The sequence below is a fragment of the Myotis daubentonii genome, chromosome X, assembly GCF_963259705.1.
Source record: "Myotis daubentonii chromosome X, mMyoDau2.1, whole genome shotgun sequence".
Taxonomy (NCBI): Eukaryota; Metazoa; Chordata; class Mammalia; order Chiroptera; family Vespertilionidae; genus Myotis; species Myotis daubentonii.
Genome location: NC_081861.1, coordinates 132,524,996 through 132,551,151, shown reverse-complemented (window position 1 = coordinate 132,551,151; position 26,156 = coordinate 132,524,996). Strand labels below are relative to the sequence as shown.

Here is a 26,156-nt window from a genome sequence, read left to right as displayed (position 1 = left end):
CAGCTTGGCAAGCTTGAAGAACTACAAGGAAATGACTCTATTGGGGCAAAGGATGCACCTAGAATTATGATGAGAGATTGGCTGAGGAGAGAGGTCAAACCTTAAAGAAGTTTGGGTTTTATCTTTAAGAAGATGGATTATAATCAGAGGTTGAGATAATCAGATTTAGAAAGATCACTCTAGCACACATGTGGAAGGTGGTTTAAGAAAGGAAGAGGAAGGAGACAAAGAGTATTTAGAAAGTCATTTCAATAGTCCAGGCAAGGAGAAATGCCAGGCCTAAGGCAATGGCAGTGGTGATGAAGAATGGGGACAAGAAAGAGCATTAGATAATTCCCAAACTTCTAGCTATGGTGCCTGGGAGGATGGCAAGGCCATCCAGAAATACAAGGAATATAGTAAAAGCAGCCATGGTGACTTCATTCTAGTTCACATTGAGTTTGTGATATCTACATAAATGTTATCTGTATAAATGGAATTTTAAATATTTAATGTCCAGTATATTGTGCAAAAGCTAGAAGACAACTGAAGATAAATGAGAGGTAGAAACAGGTTGGAGTTGCTCTGAATCTAAGAACCAATTTGGGAAAAATGCACATTTACATAATATTGTGTTATCTCCAGGTATTTAGATCTTTGAAAATGCCTTTGAATAGGATTTGTTATTTTCTCCACAAAGATTTTGTATAATTTTTTCTAGATAATATCATTTTTAAAGGTATTATAAATAATATTTTTAAATTATATTTTTGAACAGTTTGCTTCTGGGGATAAGAAATGTGGATAGAAAGGCAATTTTGAACATTTCTATGCTCGTATTAATTTTAACAATTTATCTGTAGTTTCTTTGGGTTTTCTTTGCAAACATTCACAGAATCTGTGTATTTATCAATAAGCTTTTGCCCAGAAGCTTACAAACAAATTTTTCATTTGCATTAAAGTTGTAGCAGGTTGCTAAGCTTAGCTGGCCTCTGCATGTCTTCTCATTCTGGGTCCCAAGCGTTAACTGTGGTCACTATCAAGAAGATGCTTTTCTGATAGCCAAGGTCAAGAGCAAAAATGAGCCAAGTCAATGGTGCACAATCACATTAACACATCCTATTGGTCAAAGCACATGACATGGCAAGTCCAAAGTTAGGGAGGGGGGAACTTAAACTCTCCATATGGGACTCAGGAAAATTCCTCAACCTTATGAAGAGATCTACAGAAAACCTGCATTGAACCACCTGGTTACTGGTGAAACTTTAAAAACAATCCGTAAAATCACGGACAAGATAAGGATGTCTATTACCATCATTTCTATTCAGCTCTGTTGTAGAGGTGCTAGCTTGCAAAAAGAAGAAAAAGGAATAGAAAGCATAAAGATTTAAAAATGAGGGGAAAAAGTTATTTGCTGATGGGTGTTAATTGGAATATTTCCTCTCTCCTTGTAATACAGCAATTTTCAACCTTTTTCATCTCATGGCACACATAAAGTAATTACTAAACTTCTGTAGCACACCAAAAGTATATTTTTTGCTGATCTGACAAAAATAGGTATAACTGTGATTCATTCACACCTGATGGCTACTGTTGTGTTGGAGGTTATCATTTTTAAATTTGACAATTTCAGGGACAAGAGGTCAGTGCTCCTAACTAGTCAGGCATTGCATGTTTTAAATATTTCTGCACACTGTTGAAAATTACTGCTGTAATGGGATTATACTCTCCCTGATATTTCCAGTACCCACCTGGGACTATACATAATTATAGTATATTCCCCTATATTTCCTATGCTATACTTTACATTTCAAGACTATTCTGTAACTACCAATCTGTACTTGTCAATCCCTTCACCTTTTTAACCCAGCCCTCAACCCTCTCCCCTCTGGCAACCATGAGTCCGTTTCTGTTTTGTTTGTTCATTTATATTGCTCTTTAGATTCCACATATAAGTGAAATCATATGGTATTTTTCTTTGTCTGGCTTGTTTTGCTACCTAATTAATTTGTTTGTTTGTTTGTTTGTTTGTTTCAAGGTATCTACTCTGTCATATTGTTAGACCTGAAAGTATCAAATGCTTTCTTTGACTCTGTCTCTGGTTTTGACTCTTCTTTTCACTATCTATTGGTGCACACCACATGTGTATGTATATCATACAGGTGTATATATGTAACATATACTGTACATACGCACACAAATTCAACAATCTACTGAAAGATTTTTTTGGTTTTATTTTATTTTATTTTATTTTATTGTTGACATACAAATGTATGTATATAATCACCATGAGGTAAGATATATGATTATATGTAAAACTAGAGGCCCGGTGCACGAAATTTGTGCACAGGGGATGGGGTGGGTCCCCTCAGCCCAGCCTGCACCCTCTTCCAATCCAGGACCGCTTGGGGGGTGTCCAACTGCCAGCAGTCGGACATCCCTCTCACAATCCTGGACTGCTGGCTCCTAACCGCTCACCTGCCTGATTGCCCCTAACTGACCCCTCTGCAAGCCTGATCACCCCTAACCGCCTCTGCCTGCTGGCCTGATCGCTCCGTACTGCCCCCCCCCTGCTGGCCTGGTTGCCCCTAACTGCCCCCCTGCTGGCCTGATCACCCCTAACTGCCTCTGCCTGCCAGCCTGATCACCCTCAACTGCCCCCCCCCACCAGCCTGGTTGCCCCCAACAGCCCCCCCTACTGGCTTGGTCGCCCCATGCAGCCTGCTATTCAGTGGTTTGCTTGCCCCTCACTGCCCCCCCCCCGCTGGCCTGGTCGCCCTACTCAGCCTGCTGCTCGTTCATTTGGTCGTCCCTCACTAACCCCCCTGTTGGCCTGGTCGCCCCATGCAGCCTGCTGCTCGGTTGTTTGGTCGCCCCTCACTAACCCCCCTGCCAGCCTGGTCACCCCACACAGCCTGTTCAGTTGTCTGTCCGGTTGTAATGGTCACTTAGGCTTTTATATAGATAGACCAGAGGGCTGTTGCACGAAGAGATACTTGCATTAGGCCTTCCTTTCCTCTGGCTGCTGGCACCGGTTTTCCTCTGGCACCCGGCACATAGGCCTTCGCTCTGGCCGGGCTCCAGCTGGAGCTGGCCCCGCGGGCATGAGGCTTTCGCTGCTCCGCCAGCCCCGGGGCTGTCAGGCCTCGCTCCACTGCTGGGAGCCTATGTATGCAAATTAACCGCCATCTTTGTTAGGTTAATTTGCATACTCTCCTGATTGGCTGGTTAGCATAGTGAAGGTATGGTCAATTTACATGTTTGTCTATTATTAGGTAAGATGTTTGGGTCTTTAAAGCATAGGTAGTGAGCCAGGGACTCTTAACTGGTGTAGAATTCAGGGCGGCTGTGAACTTGGCTGAGGAAAAAAGAGTATATCCTTATTTTCACTAACCTCTAACTGAAATTTTCTTCTTTTTTTGTAGTAAAATATACATAACATAAATGTTACCATTTTAACCATTTTTATGTATTAGTTCAGTGGCATTAAGCACACTGTCATTGGTGTGCAACAGTCACCATCATCCATCTCCAGTCTGAAATTTTGACATTTGCTTCAATTATGAATGTAGTAAAAGAACCACAGTAAAATACTAGTACCTGTGACTTTGTCACCAATACAAATCAAAGGTATTTACATTTCATATTACAGTCGTTGCAGGTATATTGAACTATTTTTCATGCTTTTAACAACTTTGAAATTAGGTAGTTAGAACTGCCACCAAGTCTTGCTGTTTAATGTAAAACTATTAGATTACAAATGTGTTTTATAATATTTTGCTAACCATAAAGTTTTCCTTTGCAATCCTATGTATTTTATGCATTTAAAAAACAATATTCTGAAAAGGAATTGATAGGTTTCACCAAACCACCAAAAGGGGTTCACAAGTCAAAAACAATGTAGAAACCCTCAGCAGGTGTGTTCCTGACAGATGGAGTAATTAAAGTATTAACTACCCTCAACAAATAATAATGGGTTTACTGATAGGTGTCCAAATTCTTTACATCTGTTCTATTGGTGATGTGGCCTAATAGAATATGACACCACATCCACCTGCATCTCCCAACATCCATTGTGCATTTAATAATCCCTTAGGATAATCCTGTTTGCATATATCTTTTGGAAAACAATGTTGATGGACCTCAAAAGTTATTCATAGTTAAAAAAGTAAGCTAATGATAGAAAGAGTATGAGAATATCAGAGCAGATTTTAAGAGGAACAAACATTTCAAAATGAATCCATTGCCCTACATGGGATATAATATACAGTATGGTGACTATAGGTAATATATTGTATTGCATATTTAAAATTTGCTAAAAGATATCTTAAAAGTCCTCATCACAAGAAAAAAAATTGTAACTATGTATGGTGACAGATGTTATCTAGACTTATTTTGGTGATCATTTCACTATATATACAAATATTGTATCATTATGTTGTACCTGAAACTAATACCTCAAAAAACTTTTTGGTTGTGTTTTTTTTAATCTGGTAGGGTGCTGGGCACAGTACTCCCTGGGTTATAGCCATTATTTAATGGGCATATAAGATTTTCTTTTCCACAAGTCCCATGTTTCCCATAATTTTCAAATGAAAGAGCTCTCTAATGTTGAAAAACATCTACATAACCTATAGCTGCCTTCTCTGATAGCCCCTACTTACCTCCACCACCACAAAAGGACCACAGTGTTGGGTCCCAGCAGTCTCCCTAGGAACACAAATCCCTGGCAATGGCTGACTGGCCAAGGGTATAGACCTGACCCAAGCCAATCCAATCAGATTCTCTCTCTTAGGAATTTGTAATTGAGACTCAGAGTTAGCCCCTTGTACTTTTACTTGTAGGCATGTAGAGTTGAGGGCATACAGCGGGCATGTCTGCTAATACGCATGCTGAGGCTGGTGGGATGTGGGTGTGCAGAGAGAGGCAGAGACATTTCATTAAGCTCATCTGCACCTTCTGCTCAGGACCTCTATATCCACAATACAGAAATCCCCTTTTGGTTGGAGCTAGTCCGTAGGGGACCACAAATGCCAGATCTACACTTGACTCCTATGGACCCACACAAAGCAGCTCATGTTGGTTTTGAGCCTGCTATTCCCAAGTTTGCCCTCTGTGTCCTACCAGTCCCTTCCTCAAAAAAGCACAAAACAGCCACCAAACCAACATACCTCAGGTCTGCCGATGCTTCTGCGGACCCTTGCTCCAACCCCTTCTGACTGCTCCTGGCTGAGCACTGAGAGGGTGACTTTCTTGGAGGACACCATGTTGCAGTCTTAAAAGGAACTGTTCTGATGCTGAACTGTAGAGGCTGGAGGGCAAGAGGTAGGGGGGAACAAAAAAATAGTCACTAAGTCCTAAGTCACAGCTAAGGACTGCAAAATAAAGGATATTAAAATCAATCATGCCCAAAATACTAATTTATTGATTGCTTCCTATGTACGAGATGTGGGTTAGGTGATTTAAACAGCAGTCATGATGGTGAACGAATGTGTTTGAATACTTACTTGGTTCCCAACTACTAATTATTTACTACTGTTATCTCATATGAACCTACAGCCATCTTCTACAAGGTTTAGCAATACTAGTATGGGCACTTTATCTGCTTTACCTCACTGAAATTTCTCAGACTGCTCTCCCCTTTTCTCTCCCCGCCCCCCCCCCTCCCAGGTTGAGAGAGCTTCACATGGTGACTCAGGAACACAGAGAAGAAAAACAAGATGTCTGTGACGCTCTACATCAGGGGTGGGCAAACTTTTTGACTCGAGGGCCACAATGGGTTCTTAAACTGGACCGGAGGGCCGGAACAAAAGCATGGATGGAGTGTTTGTGTGAACTAATATAAATTCAAAGTAAACATCATTACATAAAAGGGTACGGTCTTTTTTTTTTTTTTTTAGTTTTATTCATTTCAAACGGGCCAGATCCGGCCCGCGGGCCGTAGTTTGCCCACGGCTGCTCTAGATGCTGAAGACAGTGGCATTGAAAGGGATCTCTGAGGGTCATCGTCAAATTCAAAGACCCATCTATCCCTGAAGTCCAGGACCAACATTTCTGGCAAGAAATCTTTGGGCTTTCTCATCAAGTCTTCAGAGCACAGGAAATTCCTAGAGAAGGTACCTTTGGCAGTGCATCCAGGATTTCAGGACCGAGCACAGAACAAATCCCTTTTCCTCTTCAAATGCTTGCAGATAGTAACTTCAATCCCTAAAGCTTTTCTTCAAGAGAAATATAATCCATTCCTTCAAAGATTCCCACTCAAACCAACTGATGCTTTAGGAGCATAAACCCTGGAGCCAGACAGCCTGGATTTGCATCCCAACTTCCCCGTGTATCATCTGTGTGGCCTAAGGCCAACTGCTAATTTTCTCCTTCCTCAGTTTTACCATCTGTAAAATAGGAGTGATAAGACTGCCTACCTCAAAGGAGTGCAGTCAGTGCTCTAAGCACTCTACCTGGCAATTCCCCTCCCCTGTCAGTCAAGGCTCACTAAGAGGAGCAGGTAATCAATATTTATTGGGTGCTGGACTGTGAGAAACAGAAGTTCTCAAGCTTCAAAGCTGTACAGAACGAACAATAATCACCTACAAGCAATTCAAAAGTATTTTGACTCCATCTAGACTATTTCTGGGTCCTTCCAGGCTCCTAGAATTCAGAAAGAAAAGCTGGCTACCACTTTCACCAATTTCAAAGTACTACACAGCATCTCTAGTCATCTCCCTCTGAGACTTCCCTAGGCATCAGAAGCAGGATGGGCTGGGTGCTGATCCCTGTTGCCCTGCATCCCCCCCCCCGCCCCTGCCCCCCACGCGCCCCACCACCCACCCAGTGAGCACCCGGGTACTCACATGGCGACAGCTAGAGTCTGCGCAGCAATGTGAGCTCCGGCAGTGGGCTGGAGCGCAGGGAGGAGGCGTGCAGGGCGCGGAGGAACCCGTCTCATCGTGACTCAGCACTTCGCTGCTGCTGTAGAGAGGCGGGAGGCAGGAGTTCACAGGTCTCACAGGGCCTGGGCAGGGGCGATACTCCTCATTGACACGTGGTCTTGCAGAGACTCTCGCTCCGCCTTTCCCTCCCCCCTGCCAGCTCTGCTGCCCTTTGGCCCCTGTGCCCCTCCCGCCTGGGAGAGTTGCGCCCCTGAGCCCGGAAGTGGAGGGAGGGGGGGGACTGGACCCTCAGAGGAATGTGTTGGCCTGAGAAGTGCCCTGATTATGGTGAAGGTCCCAGATGGACTCAGTAGGAAACCTCTCTTAAACTGGAGTCTGCTTGCCATACAACCCACAGAGCATGACTGTCCAGGTTTGAATCCTGCTCCACCACTTGTTAGCCTTGTGACCTTTTTGCACGTGGCTCAGACACTGTTTCTTCCATTGTAAAATGGGGATGTTGATGATCATACAATAGAACCTCTTACAGTTGTGATGAAAATGAAATGAGCTTGGCAGGTCCCTAGCACTACACAGTCGTTTGTTACATAAATAAGTTGCGTGCTGTTTTCCACTTAGAAGTAGGAGGAGGCATTGGAGAGTTTTCCCAGGGGGAAGGTGGAGTTACAGAAGCCAGTGAAGGGATCTAGTTAATTGCTCGGATTCTTTTTTTTTTTTTTTAATCCATTGGTAGGATTCTTTTTTTTCCTTTATTTTTATTATTGACACTATTACACATGTCCCCAAATCCCCCACCTTTGCCTATCTCCACCCAACCCTGAACCCCCTTTCCCTCTAGCCATCACCACACTGTTGCCTGTGTCTCTGAGCTATGCATATATGTTCTTTGCCTAATCCCTTCACCTTCTTTCATCCAGTCCCCTCCACCCCTCCCCTCTGACATTTGTCAGTCTATTTCATGTATCCATGACTGTTTCTATTTTGTTCATCAGGTTTTTTTGTTCATTAGATTTTATATAAAGTGAGATTACATTGCTAGGATTCTTAACCAGGGGTACCAGGTATGTTTCTGTCTTCTAAATACCAGAAATGGGTGGCTGTTTCAATGAAACTTTAATAAGGATACTGAAATTTGAATTTCATATTATTTTCACTTGTCACAAAATATTATTCCTCTTTTGATTTTTTTATTTCCACAACTTAAAAATGTAGAGACCATTCTTAGCTCGCAGGCTAAGTGAAAACTAGACAGTGGGCCAGATGTGGCTGCAGACCTGGTTTGCAGATCCCTGCTCTAAAAGAGGTTAGTAGTGGAACAAGGACCTTCCCCTGGATTTCTTATGTCAGTGGGGCTCAAAACCCCTTCCCACCTTACTTAGATGATTGAAGCTAAATTAAATAATACACATAAGCATTAAAAATGCCATGAAATAATGTGCCTTATATCATCATTTAATTACTTCTGTAACTGACTCCAAATAAAATAGAAGCATGGGCTTTCTATCTGGCAGTTTGCAATCTTTAGTAAATGCTCTGTCTTCCTTCCCCCCAAAAGTTTAGTATTTAGCCAGTTGCCTGAGCCTGAAACACAAGCGTTCTCATTTTTTCATCTTGAAATCCTATGAATTCTGCCTTCAATCTCTTAAATGCATACAGTCCTTCACAATTTGATTGCTACCATCCATCTTCTCTATTAGCCACTGCACTCTTCCTGCCTTCAGGCCTATCACTGGCCAATTCATTCTCCAAGTCGCAGGGAAATGGAAAACTGCCTAAAACCTTCATTTTCCTCAAGAGAAAATACTAGGATGTCATTAACCTGGCCTCACCCTCCACACTTGTTAAAGGACAAACTGAGACAGACACACACACACACACACAGGCATCCCCTCTTTCCACCATGCTGAAATGCTGAACTTCTTTTAGGTTTGGGGATGTGCATTCTCTCTCTTGTTGGCTTTCTGTGACTCTGTCTGGAACTTTCTCTCTACTGATCTGGCTTATCCCCATTTATCTTTCAACTCTCAGTTGGGATATCACTCCCTCTGGGAAAACTTCCCTTTCTGTCCCTTCAAGTCTGGGTGAGATGTTTGACACAGTAATCATTACATTTACCAACTGTTAACCAGTCACTGTTTATCATCCTTTGGAAAATTCTATTTTCCTGAGATGGCCCCAACAGTATTTCCCATCAGACCTGACTTTTTCTGCAATGTGACCTTGATAATCTCCCCCATCACAAGCAGAGCTTACCTCTCTTCCTCTTGAGTCTAGACAGGGCTTGTAGCTGTTCTACCAATGCAAAATGGTAGAAGTGACACTGTGCCAATTCTGGGTGTGATTCTGAAATGGCCTGGCAGCTTCTGCTTCCTGCCTCTTGGAAACCAGCTACCTTGTAAGAAGAGCAATGGCTCTGAGACTACCATTCTAAGAGAAGCCCATGCCACATAAAGGAGAGGTCCTGGAGGAAGAAATGCCATGTAAATAAAGAGACAGAGGCCAAGGACATGAACACCCAGATATATAGACAAAGAAGCCATCTTGGAGATGGGTCCTCTTGCCCCAGCTGACCCAGCTAATGAAACATGAATACCCAACTGGTCCTTCTCCACTTCCAGACCCACAGAATCGTGAGAAAATGAAAATGGTTATTTTAAGCCACTCCGTTTCCAAGTCATTTGTTTCGTGATAATTGGAAAATATGATTTTATATGACAGGAGAGATGAGGTAGATTTTCAAAGCTCTCTGGGCTAAAGGAAAACTCTTACAAATATTTACCCTATTAGAAAGCAGAGATATCCAATTAAATGTTATTACCAGGGGAACTAGCAATCCAGCAAGATCAACAATTATTTTTTTAAATATATTTTTATTGATTTCAGAGAGGAAGGAAGAGGGAGGGAGAGATAGAAACATCAATGATAAGAGAGAACCATTGATCGGCTGCCTCCTGCATTCCCCCCTCCCCCAACTAGGAATGGAGCCCGCAACCCAGGCATGTGCCCTGACCAGGAATCAAACCATGACCTCATGGTTCATAGATTGATGATCAACCACTGAGCAACACTGGCTGGGCAAGATCAACAATTATTAAACTAGACTTGAGAGATTAAATGTTGAATCCCACAGGCCATAGCATTAACCTTGGAAGTTCAGGTGTCCCAAAAGGCTCCTCTGTTACAAGCAGCATTCACAGGGACAACTTCATAATAAAAGAAAACAGGAGAGAATGACTTCGCTGTACATTTTTACCCACTTCTATGCTGGATGTGTAATACTCTTGGGGAGGTTTCAGTTTATCACCTTTTTAAAGCTGCCTCTGAGCCTCAGAATCCCTTCCACCTTCGAAACTGTAATAGGAGTAAGAGCTTCCCTTTCTTCTCTTTGAGAATCCAGTGACAGGTAGAAGCCAAGTCCAAGGGCATGCATTGTCAGGTCTGAAAAACTAAAAGACTTAAAGTGAGGAAAAACAAAGTTAGGAGGGGACAAATTTTTACAAATAGAATTTGGGGCATGTCACATTTCACTATAGGAGGACTCACTTTTGAGCTGAGAAACGTGACATAGAGCTTTAAGCACTTTTCTCACTGTCATTTGCCACCCAGACAGAGATGTAAAGCAGGCAGCTGGATATATGAGTGGGTAAATAGACCATTGATGGTCTTGGGAACCCTGGGAAACAAAGAAAATTACATGTTGATATGACAATGAAGAGAGCTTTCCCTAAATAATTCCAAATTACAGCATTATAATCTTTAAAGATACCTAATCAACAGATTTTATTTGACCTTTTTCCCTCTTTACTCAAAAAAATACATTTTTCCTCTTCTGTATGACTTATTGACTTTCTTCTCAAAGATATATTTTATAGAAATATATGGACATCTTGGACATTTCATTATTTGCAACGTTTTTTTCTCCTTCAAGCAGTAAACTAAAACATTCTTTCTTGCAGACTGATTAGGCTTTGGTGACATGCCTCCTAAGGCACTGTAGCTACTGTTCATTAAATGACAAATATCTCTGGACAGTTCCATACTAGGGATACAAATTCACTGAACCCAGGAAATCAATTAGCTCTAAGTCTGGGACTAATTATTTTGTAAACATTAGTTTATGAAGGCCATTAATGTGTTGGTGGTTGAGGACACCCAAATATATACAGAAAAGATGGGGATACATGACTCCCATTTCCACTCTTGTGAGAGCAATCTACACAGACCTGGTTTGTTCCATCGACCATGGTTCTGGCTCAGAAGCTGCATGTAATCATCTGTTGTACAAAACTCATAACTGTGTTCCTGTCTTTCCCATGTGCTTTTGGCAGTGTGCCAGAAAAGAATGGCTTATGAGTCTTCCTTTTAAGTAACAGAAGTTTCCTAGAATTCATCACAAGCACAACACTCTTAGCCCTGAAAGGCCAATTCATCTGTGAACCAGGGAAATAGAGAAATTTAGGTGAATGATTCCTTTGATACTTATCTCAGTGACCATGATAACTTTTCTCATTTTTCAGTTTTTATAAGGTTGTGTCTTCTGGCCAAATGAAAACTGCTTTCAAGATCATAGTATTAGAGTTAAAATAAAGGCTAATTTGAATTAACCCCTAGTTAATGTTTTGTACACTGTGGTGTTTATGGATGAAGTATACTGATGCCAGCAACTCACTTTGCACTAAAATCAGTAGTAGTAATAGTAGTAGTAGTAGTAGTAGTAGTAGTAGTAGTAGTAGTAATACCGATTAGGTGGACAGATGGATGGGTAGAGAGGTGCATAAATAGCTAGATGACAAAGCACCTCCCTTTATCCAATGTTGAGTTGAAGTTTTCATTGCTTAGCCTCTGTACACTTTGGCATTACCTCATGGTTTCCTGACTCATGTGAGAGAAGTCAGAGTCAGAGTAGGGTTTTGCAGAAATATTTTTTTTGTCCTTTCCAGCTTCGAGTTCTATAAACAAAGGCAGGGTTATCACATGTACCCAAGAGCTGCCTGGGAAAAGCAGGAGCCCTGGTTATCAAAGTTGGAACCTTTAAGAAATATGCTTTTGTCTCCGTTTTTGTTGCATTCAATCAGATCAACAAGTGTTGGCTAAGTGTTGAGCGCGGTTTCCTGTGGGATTGTGTAAGGCCTTGCAGGACAATAAACCTTTTGGGGGCACTGAGTAATGTAGCCATTTCTGACCCGGCAGCAGGGAAAATGTGAGACAATTTGCTGCTGCTGGAAGGAGGTCAGCTGAGGCTGTGTTCCTGCAAGAGCAGATTGACTTCACTGCGGTGGACCGGGCATCGGAACAAGCCAAAATGGTGCGTTTAAGGGGCAAATGGCTACGCAATGTCATATCCTACAGGAACTCAGGTTCGAATATGGGTGTTGTAGAGCTTGAAGTTCCCAAAATTTGGGGAGCCAACTTTTAAAAATACAAAAAAAATATTAATTTGAAATTGCTGGGGTTCCTCCGGGACTTTGGGTGGGACCATGTAATTCTCTCCTTCTGTCTCCCCCCACCCTTCACCAGCTCAGAATCTTGTTCAGGGCAGCTGTCAAGTTATGTGTATATCACTACTAGCTCCATGTAGCTTTCTGTTATTTCCTCTGATTTTTCTCATTATTTTTTAGGCATTGCCTTTCTGTGACTTTTCATATTGGCTTTATAACTGCTTCTGAAAGGCAAAGAAATGTTATTCATTCCTTCTTTTTGCTTTCTTTGTTATTATAATTTTATTTCAGCTACAAATATTTGTTCTTAGGTTCCTGAAGCCTCCCTAAATTAGAGACTAATGGGTATTTTAGATGGAGATAGAAAGATGTGAGGGAGGTGAACCCTAAGCTGATGAGGTGTGCTCACATCCATATACTTTTGAAATTTCTTGTGGGATGTGATGATTTCATTGGATTTTAAAAAATAGTATGCTATAATGTCATCTAGGACAGTGCTTTTCACAACCTCCTATGCACACAGATCACCTGAGGGTCTCAGTAAAATTCAGTAATATTCTGATGTAGTAGTTCTGAGGTGGGAACTGAGACTCTGCATTTCTAAGAAGCTCTCGGGTGACTCTGATGCTGCCAGTCCAGGGAGTACATTTTAAGTAGCATCTTACATTGGTTCATAAGAACTCTGGTGGCACAAATACACAGTCACTACAGGGCTGGCTCAACCTGATTTTAAGGTCCAGTTCCAGGATTGAAGGATGGTAACAGACCTGCAGAGTAGGTGTTTATTGACTAGCAAATACATGGGGACTCTTCCTGGCTCCCATTATCTCGTATCCCTAGGAGCTTGGGGGTAGGGTTATAAGGGTCATTTTGTTTTAAACTTTGCTATGGACCTTTTAAAATTTTGCCTATGGAGTGATGATGGGTTTCTGGAACATCTATTAGTGTGCTAGGCATCTTACCGACATTTTCTCTTGACTCCTCCTAACCCTTTGAGGTGGTTATTTTTTTTTACTCCTTTTAAGAAGGGGAAGCTGAGGTTTAGCAGGGTTTAGTAACATGGTAGGTTGCATGGAGACAGAGCAGGGATTTGAACCCACCGGAGCTGGGTGCTATTGCACATACCAACCTGTATTCCCTTAGCAATGCTATGTGTTAAACTAATTCAGCATAAAGTATTAGGACATAGATCTATCACATTTTGTTTTTTCTGGTAAGTAAGGTCCCCAGAGGAGTGCCCTGGCAAAGGGGAGGGAGCAAAAGGAAAGAGGTGGCTGAAAAGAAGGAAGGGCTTAGACACCAAATATGAATTTCATACCTAATGCAAATTTTAGCTCCAACAAAAATTGCATTGGAATCCTCACCTTCTTTGTGCAAAATGGACTTCCTAAAATATCTGGTTTCATAAATTCATTTTGGAGCAATTAACATATGGTTTTTCAAAATGCTGAGAACTTGCATGTCAATGTTAAAGGATTTCTGTCTATATCATGCCAAGACAATTGTAGCTTTCTCTCTCCTACATAACATCATGTGAAATAGTCATTTGGCAGGTTCAGTGGAGCTGGTATTTGTCTTTAGCCAGCATCTTAAAAGTTACACTTTGAACCAACTTACCAGATTCTGAGTTAAGCTTTTTGTTCCTGTTTAATGTACCATCATATTTTGTTCAGTTATTAAGCAGGAAGGTAAGCAGGCCTGGCCTGGGGCAAATATTTGAAGATAAGTTTGTCACAGGGTCCTCAATTTCCCATGACCTCTTGGTTCAACCACTGAGCCTTGCCAGCCAGGCTGAAAGCATATTTTTAAAGTGCTTTAAGTAGTGCCTGCCACATGGTGAGTCCTTAAGTGTTAGCTAGGATTATTATTACTACAATCACGCATATCCTTCAAGGTCCAATTTTAATGTTATCATTCCATAACATCTTTCTTGATTATCTTAAGGGGAAAAAATTTTCCTTGCTTGAGCCTTTCATAGCAAAGACTCCGCTCTAGCACGTGAGTTGATTCCTTCCACCTTCTTTTTAAATCATGATTCGGTATCCACAGTGTGCCTGGTATTTTCACATAAGATTTCTCATTTAAGTTACATGAAGTGAAAGAGCTGTTGCCCATCTCATTTTACAGATCAGAAAACTGACATCTGTAGCAGGAAAGAGGCTTTGTCAGGGAGACACAGCTCACAAATGACAGTACTATCACCTCTTCCACGCATTCCGAGTCTACCACCCCACAGCAACTTTGCATCTTAACCATCTGGGAAACCTAACTCTCAAACGTTCATTGTCACTCCAAGCACACTGGAGGCTCAAATTCAAGTGTGCTGAATAGACCTACAGAGTTAAGTTCCTTACTCTCATATCATTTCCTCATAAATACTAAATAACTCTAGTGATTCCAAATCATGTTAATTCAGCATGCATCTTTATGTATATTATAGGGCATATAATGGTTGCTGGCTTTCTTATAGAATACTATATTGATTTCTGTCAAGTTTTTTTTTAAATGTTGCCACCCTCCCTGCACTTTAATCTCTTTCTAGTTTCATGTGCTTATGGAAATAGGTAGCTTGGGCTATTTGGCAGGCAAATTGATGTGTCTATTTTATGTAGCTGGTAATATGATTCCAGCCAAATCCTACCAGCTCCTCTATGGAAATAGCTTTCTGGTTAATACAGACTAGCTTTAAGATCTCATTTTATTTTGAATGTGTTTTTTTTACCTTCCCAACTGAACTTCCCTTAAATAAGGATACACAGAGCTATGTTTGCTAGTCTTTGGACAGGCATTTGAGTCAACAGTGATACCTGAGCCCTGTTGACTTATTGTCCTAATACAAGTAAAAAGAGATTACATTTCTAAAAATCAGTCATCATTCACTATCACCTCCTAAACCAAGGGAGACTAGAGAAATGTCTTCAATTTAGAATTTAGGCTAATATAGAACAGAGAAATACAAGAAGGAGACAAAAGCAAATAGAAGGAGAAAGGTAGGCCCAAACTTGAGCAGGAACCAGGTATTGTCTTAGAGGAAACTGATCTGGAGATGACAAAAGTATGAACCACCTAAACAGGGTCCTTCAAGTTTTTTAGGAAGAATGAGAATCCAGTTTCAGGAATGGAATTTTGAAGTACTTCAAAGACATGTGGCTCCAAGTGCTTATCACATGAGAACAACAGATTACAGATCCATATACACAGTATGTGAACTCATAGTTGTTTTTTTAAAAATCCTTCCTTCCCCAAGGACATGTTTATTGATTTTCTTCTAAAGAGAGGGAAAGGAGAGAGAGAGAGAGAGAGAGAGAGAGAGAGAGAGAGAGAGATCGACCGTTTGCTTCCTGAACAAGCCCCAACCAGGGATCAAACCCAAAACCTAGGTATGTGCCCTGACTGGGAATCAAACCCACACCTTACCTTTTTGGTGCATGGAATAATGCTCCAACCAACTGAGCCACTGGCCAGATTGTGAACTCATTTTTTAAAAAAACAAACACATGCATGTATATACTTGATAAAAATCTAAAGGTATGTTTACCAACATGTTGATGTTTTTTTCCTTTTGCTTGTCTGTAGTTCTTGGCTTTGCAGAATAAACATATATTACACAATTTTTTAAATGAAAGCCAAAAATAATTCACAAAGGGACAGGATTTTAGAACGAACAATTTTGTTGAAATCTGACAAATTATATTGCTTTAGACACAACAACATGTATAAATCATTGGAGATTTATTGGAGAATGTGTTCTTCCCTTCAATAGACAGAAGCAACTTTGTGAATTTCATTTGTCAGTGACTTCTGTGACTCACCATATTAATTTTTTAGGTAAAATTCTCCCCAACACTATCTTTACTCCCAACACTATCTTTAATGTGATGAATGTGAAAGATCTATGAACACAAAAGTGTGTGTATCATCATGCAGTACTGGGAAAGACTGAGAACTATTTTGGACACTGGGATTTGCATTTTCAAAACACTGTTCTTACTGTTACAAATTGATTCAGCATCTAAAATATTTTGAAAAGTAATCTTTCTATTCTACTAACCAGACCTAGATAACCAGCACTCTGGCTTTGAGGAGTAATGTATTAGCTGTGAATATAAAAGACATTTGATAAGAATTTTCATAGCTTTCTCTTTTTGCTTTGTTAGTCAATTTTTAAATGTAAAAGGCAAAAGTGCCCTATAAGTATGCCCAAAAGGGGACTTTAACTCACAAAAAGGAGGGCCTTCACATTTTCAATAAGTCTTCGAACAAATTCTCTTTGGGCCATGGACTTTGGGTGTAGAAAATAATCTCATCTGAACAGACATATGTGTAGAGTTTCTAATAGAAACAAAGGTGAAAAATAGGTGTGGCATGGTACACGTCAGGACAGAAGCTGGCTGGGCCTGACCATGGTTTGTTCAATGCCAAGCTGTGTTCCTTAGTCTCCCATTCTTCCCACCTCCCTGCCATCATGGACCCACCATATTCCTGGGCCAGTAGGAAGTTCCCATTAGTGATTGGACATGTTCACTTGGCATCTGCCTCCATCCAGACAGAGCAACGCCCATGTGGGTGCTTCCTGATCCAGAGTGATAAATAGGATGCAAATACCTTCTAATACATGACCCTGACATAATCAGAGGGGATATGAGGGATGGTGCCTCAGAGCTGTTCCATTTTGCTTAGAGCTTCAGAGTTAAAGTTAAAGCACACTTCAAGCCTCTCCAACGTAAGGTGAGTAAAGTTAATTATCTTCAGATTGTCAATAAAGAAAGAAAGATGGTAACCATTGGACATGTGACTGCTAATAATGATGTGATTTCACAAAGCAAAGAACACAAGAAAGTTTCTCTTGTGCCCTACTGCTGACCAGTACTTTTCATGATCAGACTAAGGGTGGCAGCAGTAATCTTAGAACCAGAAAATTAATAAATTTATTTCCTGAAAATATTTATGTTTTACATGGTTGGAGAAGAAAAATTGTGTTTTTAGTTAACAAAGTACAATTTTTTAGTTTTTAAATCTCTTTTGATATCATTTTAAGTGTTTTATTTCAGAAATATTGAAAAGTAAACCCATGTCCTTTATGTTAAAGATTTGATCATGATCAGGGGCTGTGGGTGTTATTTAAAATGATGTCAGAGTCTCACAGTGCTTTGGATAATTTGGTCAAACAACTGGTCACTTTAATGGAGAGAAATGAGAAATTTCAGTTGATCAATTACTTCAGATATGGTGAGCTGTGTGGAGTTCAAATTTTTAAAAGTTTGATTCTATATAATTCAATTCAACAAATGCCTATAGAATGCTCAAGAAATAAGGAGAACATTTAAAAAAATATTTTTATGGATTTCAGAGAGGAAGAGAGAGGGAGAGAGAGATAGAAACATCAGTGATCAGAGAGAATCACTGATCAGCTGCCTCCCGCAACCCGGGCATGTGCCCTGACAGGGAATTGAACTATAACCTGCTGTTCCATAGGTCAACACTCAATCACTGAGCCATGCTGGCTGGGCAAGGAATAAGGAGATTTTTGATGAGGTGGTCTGGAGGATAGTGTGAACATGATGAATTTACGATCTAGAGCAGTGATGGCGAACCTTTTGAGCTCAGCGTGTCAGCATTTTGAAAAACCCTAACTTAACTCTGGTGCCGTGTCACATATAGAAATTTTTGGATATTTGCAACCATAGTAAAACAAAGATTTATAGTTTTGATATTTATTTTATATATTTAAATGCCATTTAACAAAGAAAAATCAACCAAAAAAATGAATTCGCATGTTACCTCTGACACACGTGTCATAGGTTCGCCATCACTGGTCTAGAGTAAGATGAGTAAAATGCATTAAATGCTATAAAAATTAAGCATATTTATAAAAGTGAAAGCCAAAGCAGTAGGAAAAATGTGCATGTGTGTGTTTAGTTAAGAGCCTGCTTAGTTATTTTTCCTCTGTAAATCTAAGTCCAACGTTTAAAATTGTATCATTTATATTATCCTTGAATGAAAAATAGTGGAATAAAAATTATGAAAGTAAAAGAGAACCTAGCTAGATGATGCAAATACTCATTTTAATTATTCTATTTAGGACGACAGTATGGATACAAAATCCATTCTAGAAGAACTTCTTCTCAAAAGGTCACAGCAAAAGAAGAAAATGTCACCAAATAATTACAAAGAGCGGCTTTTTGTTTTGACCAAAACAAACCTCTCCTATTATGAATATGACAAAATGGTGAGTTCCTATTTATTCCATTGCTATTATACTATTTATTTTTCTTAAGGCTCCATAAAGTGCTTAATTATAATGAAACAATATCAGGTTTCTTAGCTTACACAGTAGAGATCAACTTTCACTCAATTATTACATTTGTCTTTTCTTAACCAAGGTGTAATTAATTCAAGAAAAAATGATTTTAAAACATTGGCTACCTTTTGGGGGTAAGGGGAGAGATCAACCAAAGGGCTTGTAGGCATGCATATAAGCCTAACCAATGGACACAGACACCAGGGGGGTGAGGGCATGAGTGGGAGGGGGGATTTTGGGGGGGATAAGGACACATATGTAATACCTTAATCAATAAAGAAAAAAAAAAGAAAGTCATAGACAGAGAAGCCTTTTAAAGGCAATCAACCTTTTATTTGTTTTCTGTAAAAAAGAAACATACACACACACACACACACACACACACACACACACACACAACCATTGGCTAACTTTATAAAGACAAATTGCAAATCACTTTAGAAGAGTGTTTCTCAACTGAGGGTGATTTTGCCCCCCCGGGGACATTTAACAATGGTTAGGGACATTTTTGGTTGCCATAATTGGTGGGAATAGTGTGCTACTGACTTCTACTGGGTAGAGGCCAGGGATGCTGCTAAACAGTTTATAATGCACACGACAGCCTCCACCGCAAAGAATTATCTGGCCTCGAATAGTGCTGAAGGTGAAAGATCCTACCTAGCACAATGCTGGAAAACAGGCTATTTCTCTAAAGTAGAAAAAACTGAAATACTGTCATAAAATTGAAACCAAATGAAGATGCTTTGTGGAGTTAAATCTTTTTTATTTTATTTATTTATTTATTTATTTATTTATCTTTATATTTTATGTTATATTTATTTATTTATCTTTATTGTTGAAAGTATTACAGAAATCCCTCTTTTTCCCCCATTGACCTCTTCCAGCATGCTGCCAACCCCCCCCCCGCCCCACCCAGGTCTTCATCACCCTATTGTCTGTGTCCACTGGTTATGCATAAATGCATATATTGGTTGATCTCTTCCCACCCACCCTCCCTGAGTAGATTAACCACATGGTAGATGATTTGAAATGTGTTTCAAGATTATCAAACAAAATTATGAAGTGCTGCTTAAAGACTTGCTTTGGGAGGCATATATGAGTTTGTCTCCATACTTGAAAATACATTCTGCTGTCATTGGATTTTGTCTATTACAGAAGAATTCGAATGAGTCTCACATGCCCACCCCATTTCCCAATCTTCCTCCCAAGCATAACCTTAAGTTTATGCTTTTCTTTGTGCACCATTGTGTATTACATGAGGAATCTTATATATTTTTTAATTCAGAAAAGAGGTAGCAGAAAAGGATCAATTGATATTAAGAACATCAGATGTGTGGAGAAAGTCAATCTTGAGGAGCAGACCCCTGTGGAGAGACAGTACCCATTTCAGGTAAGGGGGGAGGCAACATTCCATTGGATGGATGGCTCTTCTTTTAATATTTTCTATTATGAACTCAATATAGTGGGGATAAATAAAGATACTGCAAAATGATTCACTAAGACAATGACAAGGCTTGGAACATTTCTAGATAGGAGGTGGGAGTGTGCCTACAGTAGCCTTAGGAAGTGGCTTGAATTAAGTCAAGCCCTACTTTTATTATATCATGAATAGCTATCTTTCTGATGTAAAAGCAGATGGACTACCCTTCCATTGTTCAGACTACCCAGTGCTAGTATAAAAAAAAAACTGTGGCCAAAAATGAAATAAAATAATCTGATTGCTGAACAATTTGTGCTTCCAGATTTAAAAAAGATCATTACCCAATTGGGAGAAACCAGGGAAGTTTGTGTTCATGGAAGATGCTTCAAATTTGTATCACAGGGGTATGAAGTGCTTAAAGGACACAGGCTTTGGAGCACCACAGAGCTCCTAGCCACTGCTTATACTTGTGTAACCATGGACAACATACTCAGTTTCTGAGTTTATTTTTCACTTGAAAAATGGGCATAATCAATTTTTTTCACAAATTTGAGATAGGATTAAAGTATTAAAGCATCTAGGAAAGATCTTCCAAACAAGTAGGTGTTTAACAAATGGCCTGTATTATTTCCCCACAAAAGTGAGTAAACTAGAGAAGGATCTGGGGAGACATTGTAATCCTCAAACATTTAAACAAGTATCTTAAAGAATAGAAAAATGACATGCTGAGGATTGTTAGAGTGGGACACGACTCACAGAGATAAGTTCCAGGAGACATATTTTTACTCACTATAAGCATAAACTGTATAATGATAAGACTATATGAAAATTGTTGAGGATGGCATAGTAGAAATGAAGGACATTCTATCCCTGAAAGTATTTTTAAGAATACAGCAGATGTCGGGGGGGGGGGAGTACTTTTAAGAATACAGCAGATGTCGGGGGGGGGAACATATGTAATACTCTTTGTAATACTTGAAGCAATAAAAAAAAGAAAGAAAGAAAAGATATTGAGGATATCCTTCTAACTATACAGCATATGTGCTGTATGTTTATTTGTTTATTACCAGTCTTTATCTTTTTTTAATAAAAGGCCTCATGAAATTTTTTTTAAAAAAAGAATACAGCAGATAGACATTTTCCAACTGGCTGTAAAAGGAATCATGCACTGGGTAGGTGGATATACCAGAACACTAAGACATCTGTTATATCTAACATTTTATAATTTTCTAATTCTCTGCTGTGATTTTCCAAAGTGTAGAGGTGTCTGGGAAAAAACACATTGAAAGGTGGAGGATAAAAATAACTAGACTTTTTTCTTCCTAATTCCAGAGCTAATGGATATTATATAAGCAAACTCAAGGTCTCTTTTGGATAACAGAAAATTTGCAGTTGCACCATAGTGAACTATGATGCAATTATAGCTAAATGCACTAAATCTTCTCCTTTCCAGATTGTCTATAAAGATGGGCTTCTCTATGTCTATGCATCAAATGAAGAGAGCCGAAGTCAGTGGTTGAAAGCGTTACAAAATGGTAATTTTAAACAGCCATAAAAGGGAGTCATCAATTGAGTTCTTTTGAGGGTTGGTGAAAGAAACACATGACAGTGAAAGGACTCAATGCCAAGACAGAATCTACTGATTTTCCTACCAACCTCAGAGAATATGCCATGCTTGTCCTCATTTTGCATTCTCATTGTTACATAGGGGAAGCTTGGGTATCAGATACCTTTCTTGCCCCTTCTGCCCTGCACAGTGCTGGCTATTGTCCTTCCCAGCAGCTTGGAGGAAGCCAGGCCACCTGCTCCCCACCCACTTTGCTTGCCTTTCCAGGACAAAGTCTAGTCTAGGTCCTTCTGGGGTTATGTCAGGTCCTATAGTTACTGTACTTTGGATATTTATTTAAAGTCATAGCTAACACTTACTAAGCACTTATCATTCGCCAGCTATTGTATCAAGTACTTGTAAAACATTTTCTTAGGTAACCCTCTTGACAACTCTGTGAAAATGGGTCATATAGTCTCCATTTTTTTCAGATAAGTGAAAGAGACATGGCCAATGTCACATACCTAGCAATGGAAAACTCACAATTCAATTACCCAAATCCAACTTTTTAACCAATACAGTATATATGCTAGGCTTCTGGGAAAGCTCAAGGTCAGAAACCAGTGTTTTCTAAACTTAACTCCTTTTGTTTGCTGTGGTTTCTATAATAATTTATTTTTAATTCTCATTAGCACTTAGTGATATTTCTTTTAATGCCAGGCTTTTCAGGAAAGCTGAGCTGAGTTAAACTAAGAGAACAATATTACTAAAGCCCACTGTTTATTGAACACCTACTCTGAGCCAAACACTCTGCTGGACACTTTACATACATTTCTCAATGACCCAGCAAAGTGGTTATTATTCTCTCCATATACTTCCTTGAGTCAGGGTTATAAAGGAGGAGCAGAATTCCCTTGGGATCAAAATAAGAAGTCCTTAAGATGAATAAAAAATCAAGATGGAAAGAGTTGAAGCCACATGTAGCACCAACCCTCCCCATCTAGAGTTTCTTTTTGAACTATTATCTACTAAGACCTTGTAGGTTTCTCTGCTGTTTTGAGAGACACTAGCTTGCTGTAGACACTCTAACAATTTCATTTCTTTGGATTTCTTTGTCCTATTTCCATAGGTTTCAAAATATGCACACATTCCTAGAAAAGTAGCCCCATAAACCATTAAGTCCTTAGTGTAAACAGTTCAAAGTCATGAACGACAAAATGAGAAACTGTTCTATATCAAGGGAAACTAGATAACTAAATGCCATGACTCTGGGTTGGATCCTAGATCAAAAGAAAATGAATGATTAAAAAGAATATTATGGGGACAAAGAGAAAAAAATTGAATATGAAATATATATTAAGTAATAGTATTGTGTATGTGTTAAACTTCCTGAATTTGATAATTTCATTGTGATTATATAAAGGCATGTCCTTGTTAACAGAATTTACATGCTGAAGTATTTGTGAGTGACATTACTAAGGTCATAATATCTGTACTTGCTCTCAAATGGTCAAGCAAATGTAACAATAATTTACAATATAAATATAAAGTGCTGGGGGGTGGGGATGGCTGGGGAGAGGTCAATGGGGAATAATGAGACTTATGTAATACTTTTAACAATAAAGAATTAAAAAATAAAATAAAATCTAAATAGATATATAGAGAGAGCTATAGGTATACGGACATTCATTGTACCAGCCTTGCTACTTTTCTGTATGTTTGAAATGTTTCAAAATAAAAAGTGGGGGGGATATATACACTTATTGCAACCTTTTTTTCTTTTTGCTAATATCTAGTCCTACCCTTCAGTCTCTTTCTGCTACAAGAGCACAACATACATGTGCTATAACACGCTTACTTCTTTTATGAATGTATTTCTAAAATCCTAACACCAAGCTGATCTGTATATGCATTTTCTACTAGTTTTTTAAAAAACTGATATGGTTATTGAGTTGTTCTTTCTATATACATGGCTAGATTTTTCTTTTGGGCTTTTTAACTTCTAAGTGAAAGACATATCCTTTGGGAACCATTTGCTCTTACCCTGGTTGCTGGCAAAAATGATGTTTTCATTGTTCTTTGATAAAAGCACTTACTGAATGTGTTTTCTTCCTGCCTGCTCCCCAGAGATAAGGGGCAACCCCCACCTGCTGATCAAGTACCACAGTGGGTTCTTCGTGGACGGGAAGTTCCTGTGCTGCCAGCAGAGTTGCAAAGCGGCCCCGGGATGTACTCTCTGGGAAGCATGTAAGGTGACCCCTCTATTGGGTGGACCCTGGGTAGACGGTGCCCCATTAGGCAAATCTGCCACAAGCCAAAACAGCTCGCAGTTCAGGAAAACAAGGTGTGCCATATTGGTTGGCATCATGAAATTTCAGCCACACAGATGCTATCTGGCAAATGAAATCTAATTCTAGGGTCAATTGGGTAATGTTTATTAAAATAATAACAATATTAACATCTGTCATTCTTTTATTCCATGAGAAATATTTTTCAAAGTTGAATAATAAATCAAGCTGTTTATTCCCTCCTGTAATTCTTCCTGGTTTAAGATAAACTCCAAATAGGTAGAACATGGTGAACATATCACCATGGTTCATAAGTTAAATCATAAACTGAAAAAAACATTCTTTTTAAAAATATGTCAACGGATAACATTTTAAGTAAAACTTTTAATCACCATATATAACACAATGATGGATGGCCAAGTTTTAAGATATATATTTAAAGTGGTTTGCCATCCTCTACATGTTTGTTGATTTCTTAATAACATCAGAAGAGGTAGTAAAGGGTTCTATCCAGAGTTATATTCCTAGAGAAATCTACCTGAGATTTTATCTGGGGACAGAAAAGAAAGTCCACGGAGTGGTTTTGAAGGGATAATGGAGGGAGAGAATTATGTTATTTTCTTCTTGCACCCTTGAGTCCCATTCCTTCACCAGGTTACTTACATGAGACAGTGTTATATATTTTAGTTTACCATTGTTTAATGATATGAACTTGTCAATAAGTAATAACAGTTTTAGCAGCCTGAACAAAATTTGCTGGGATTACTATGACTTTAAAGAATTGAATGAGATCAACTGTGTGATAAAACTTTATAAACTGTAACACACACAGACAATATGGAATGTTATCCACATTCACTTTATAACAGTATTGACACCTGACAATTATGTTAATGTTAATGTTACTGCTGGTCATTTTACAACAAAATCAATGAATTAATATGCATTGTGTATTCTATTTCAATTAGACTACACAATGAATATTTATTCATCTTAATGAGATCACATTGCCCTTTATACTCTTGAATTATAGTGATTTAATGAACTATTCAGAATTTACTGTATGTGGATTTTCCCTCCACTGTGAGGGACTGAAGAATAATGTCTCCTTACAGCATTAATCATTTCCCCCAATTATTCTGTCCATGATCTGATATCATTACCCAGCAGGACAGATTCCAACTCTGACCTTGCCCTCACTCCCAGGGGAAGATCAGGAGAAAGGCCAGAGAAAGCATTGCCTTTGGATTATCTTTCTAAGCTCCAGCTGGATGCCACCTGCCATGTGTTCTAAGTGCCACAGGCTCTTCCCCAGCCTCTGAAGAAACTGCAGAATATAGAAGTATTCTGTCTCACGGCAGCTGTAATATTGTCTATCTGTCCAAGTGTAATTTACTATCTTGACTCCTTTGCTGAGTTATAGGAAAGCTTCCTGGGCACATAAAGGAAGTGACTGAGTGTCTTTGCTTCCTTCTGTCTCCAAAATGCCCTGGGCCACCCTCTTTCCAGGGTACGTGTCCTAGGAAAAAGTTGACCATACACCCCAGTTTGTTTGGGACAGTCTCATTCTACATCTGGTGACCTGGTATAATTATATTAAAAGCCTACTTATCACGGTCAGGAATGTTCCAGTTTGGTCAATAAACCACATGGCCACCCTATTTATAAGGCATATAATAGCTTCACACTCACTGCCTGGATATTTATCTATATGTGTGGGAAGAAAGAGAAACCAACAATTATCATAAGAATAGAAAAATGAATAAAACAGGTTTGTTCATTAATAAATCAGCTAGTTATAAGAATCTTGTATAAGTCAATTAAAGATGAATTGGACGTGAATCTGAATCCTAGGGTCACAGGTCCTTCCTAAGCAATTAGATATATGCTACTCAAATACAAGGTGAAAATTTGGTATAAATAAATAGTTTTTAGGACTTAGAGAAACTTGACTCTTTTATCTATTTTTGGAGAATACTGATGATGGTGGGGAGTGGTGTTTTATTTGGGTATTATACAGGAAAGCAACAATAACTCAAGATGTTGTGTCTAAATTTATTTAATCTGCAGTATGTATTACGTAAGCTAGATCGTTTGAATCATAACATTAGATCTTTTGCTTTGTTTTATTTAAAGTTACTTCTGATATTACTTGGTTCTATTTTTCAGATGCTGATCTGCACATTGCAACAAAGGAAGAGAAACTGAGAATTCCCGCCTTCCCAGACAGAATGGTAAGTCAACAGTTAATTTTTCTCATGATCAGGATTTAGTAAATAAATCAAGAGTTGCCAGAT

At 39.3% G+C, this 26,156-nt stretch overlaps 2 protein-coding genes across 5 annotated transcripts in view; one reads left to right on the top strand and one right to left on the bottom strand.

The window, feature by feature from the left end:
• The window catches only part of PIR (pirin), a 75,774-nt gene extending 68,784 nt beyond the window's left edge, over positions 1 to 6,990 (bottom strand). The window contains exons 1-2 of one of the 2 annotated variants that reach the window (XM_059679673.1): positions 6,828 to 6,990; positions 5,151 to 5,290 (exon numbers count right to left, since the gene is read on the bottom strand). In XM_059679673.1, coding sequence (XP_059535656.1) covers positions 5,151 to 5,246 — 96 coding nt within the window. In that variant the 5' untranslated portion in view covers positions 5,247 to 5,290; positions 6,828 to 6,990. Of the gene's footprint in view, positions 1 to 5,150; positions 5,291 to 6,099; positions 6,265 to 6,827 lie in introns of those variants that run through there. The other variant, XM_059679674.1, reaches the window with a different exon arrangement.
• A 5,030-nt stretch (positions 6,991 to 12,020) lies between these two features.
• BMX (BMX non-receptor tyrosine kinase) overlaps positions 12,021 to 26,156 on the top strand; it is a 46,603-nt gene continuing 32,467 nt past the window's right edge. For 2 of the 3 annotated variants that reach the window (XM_059679989.1, XM_059679988.1), the window contains exons 1-6: positions 12,022 to 12,171; positions 18,387 to 18,533; positions 19,891 to 19,995; positions 21,479 to 21,560; positions 23,699 to 23,818; positions 26,029 to 26,093. In XM_059679989.1, coding sequence (XP_059535972.1) covers positions 12,169 to 12,171; positions 18,387 to 18,533; positions 19,891 to 19,995; positions 21,479 to 21,560; positions 23,699 to 23,818; positions 26,029 to 26,093 — 522 coding nt within the window. In that variant the 5' untranslated portion in view covers positions 12,022 to 12,168. Of the gene's footprint in view, positions 12,172 to 18,386; positions 18,534 to 19,890; positions 19,996 to 21,478; positions 21,561 to 23,698; positions 23,819 to 26,028; positions 26,094 to 26,156 lie in introns of all 3 variants that reach the window. The other variant, XM_059679990.1, reaches the window with a different exon arrangement.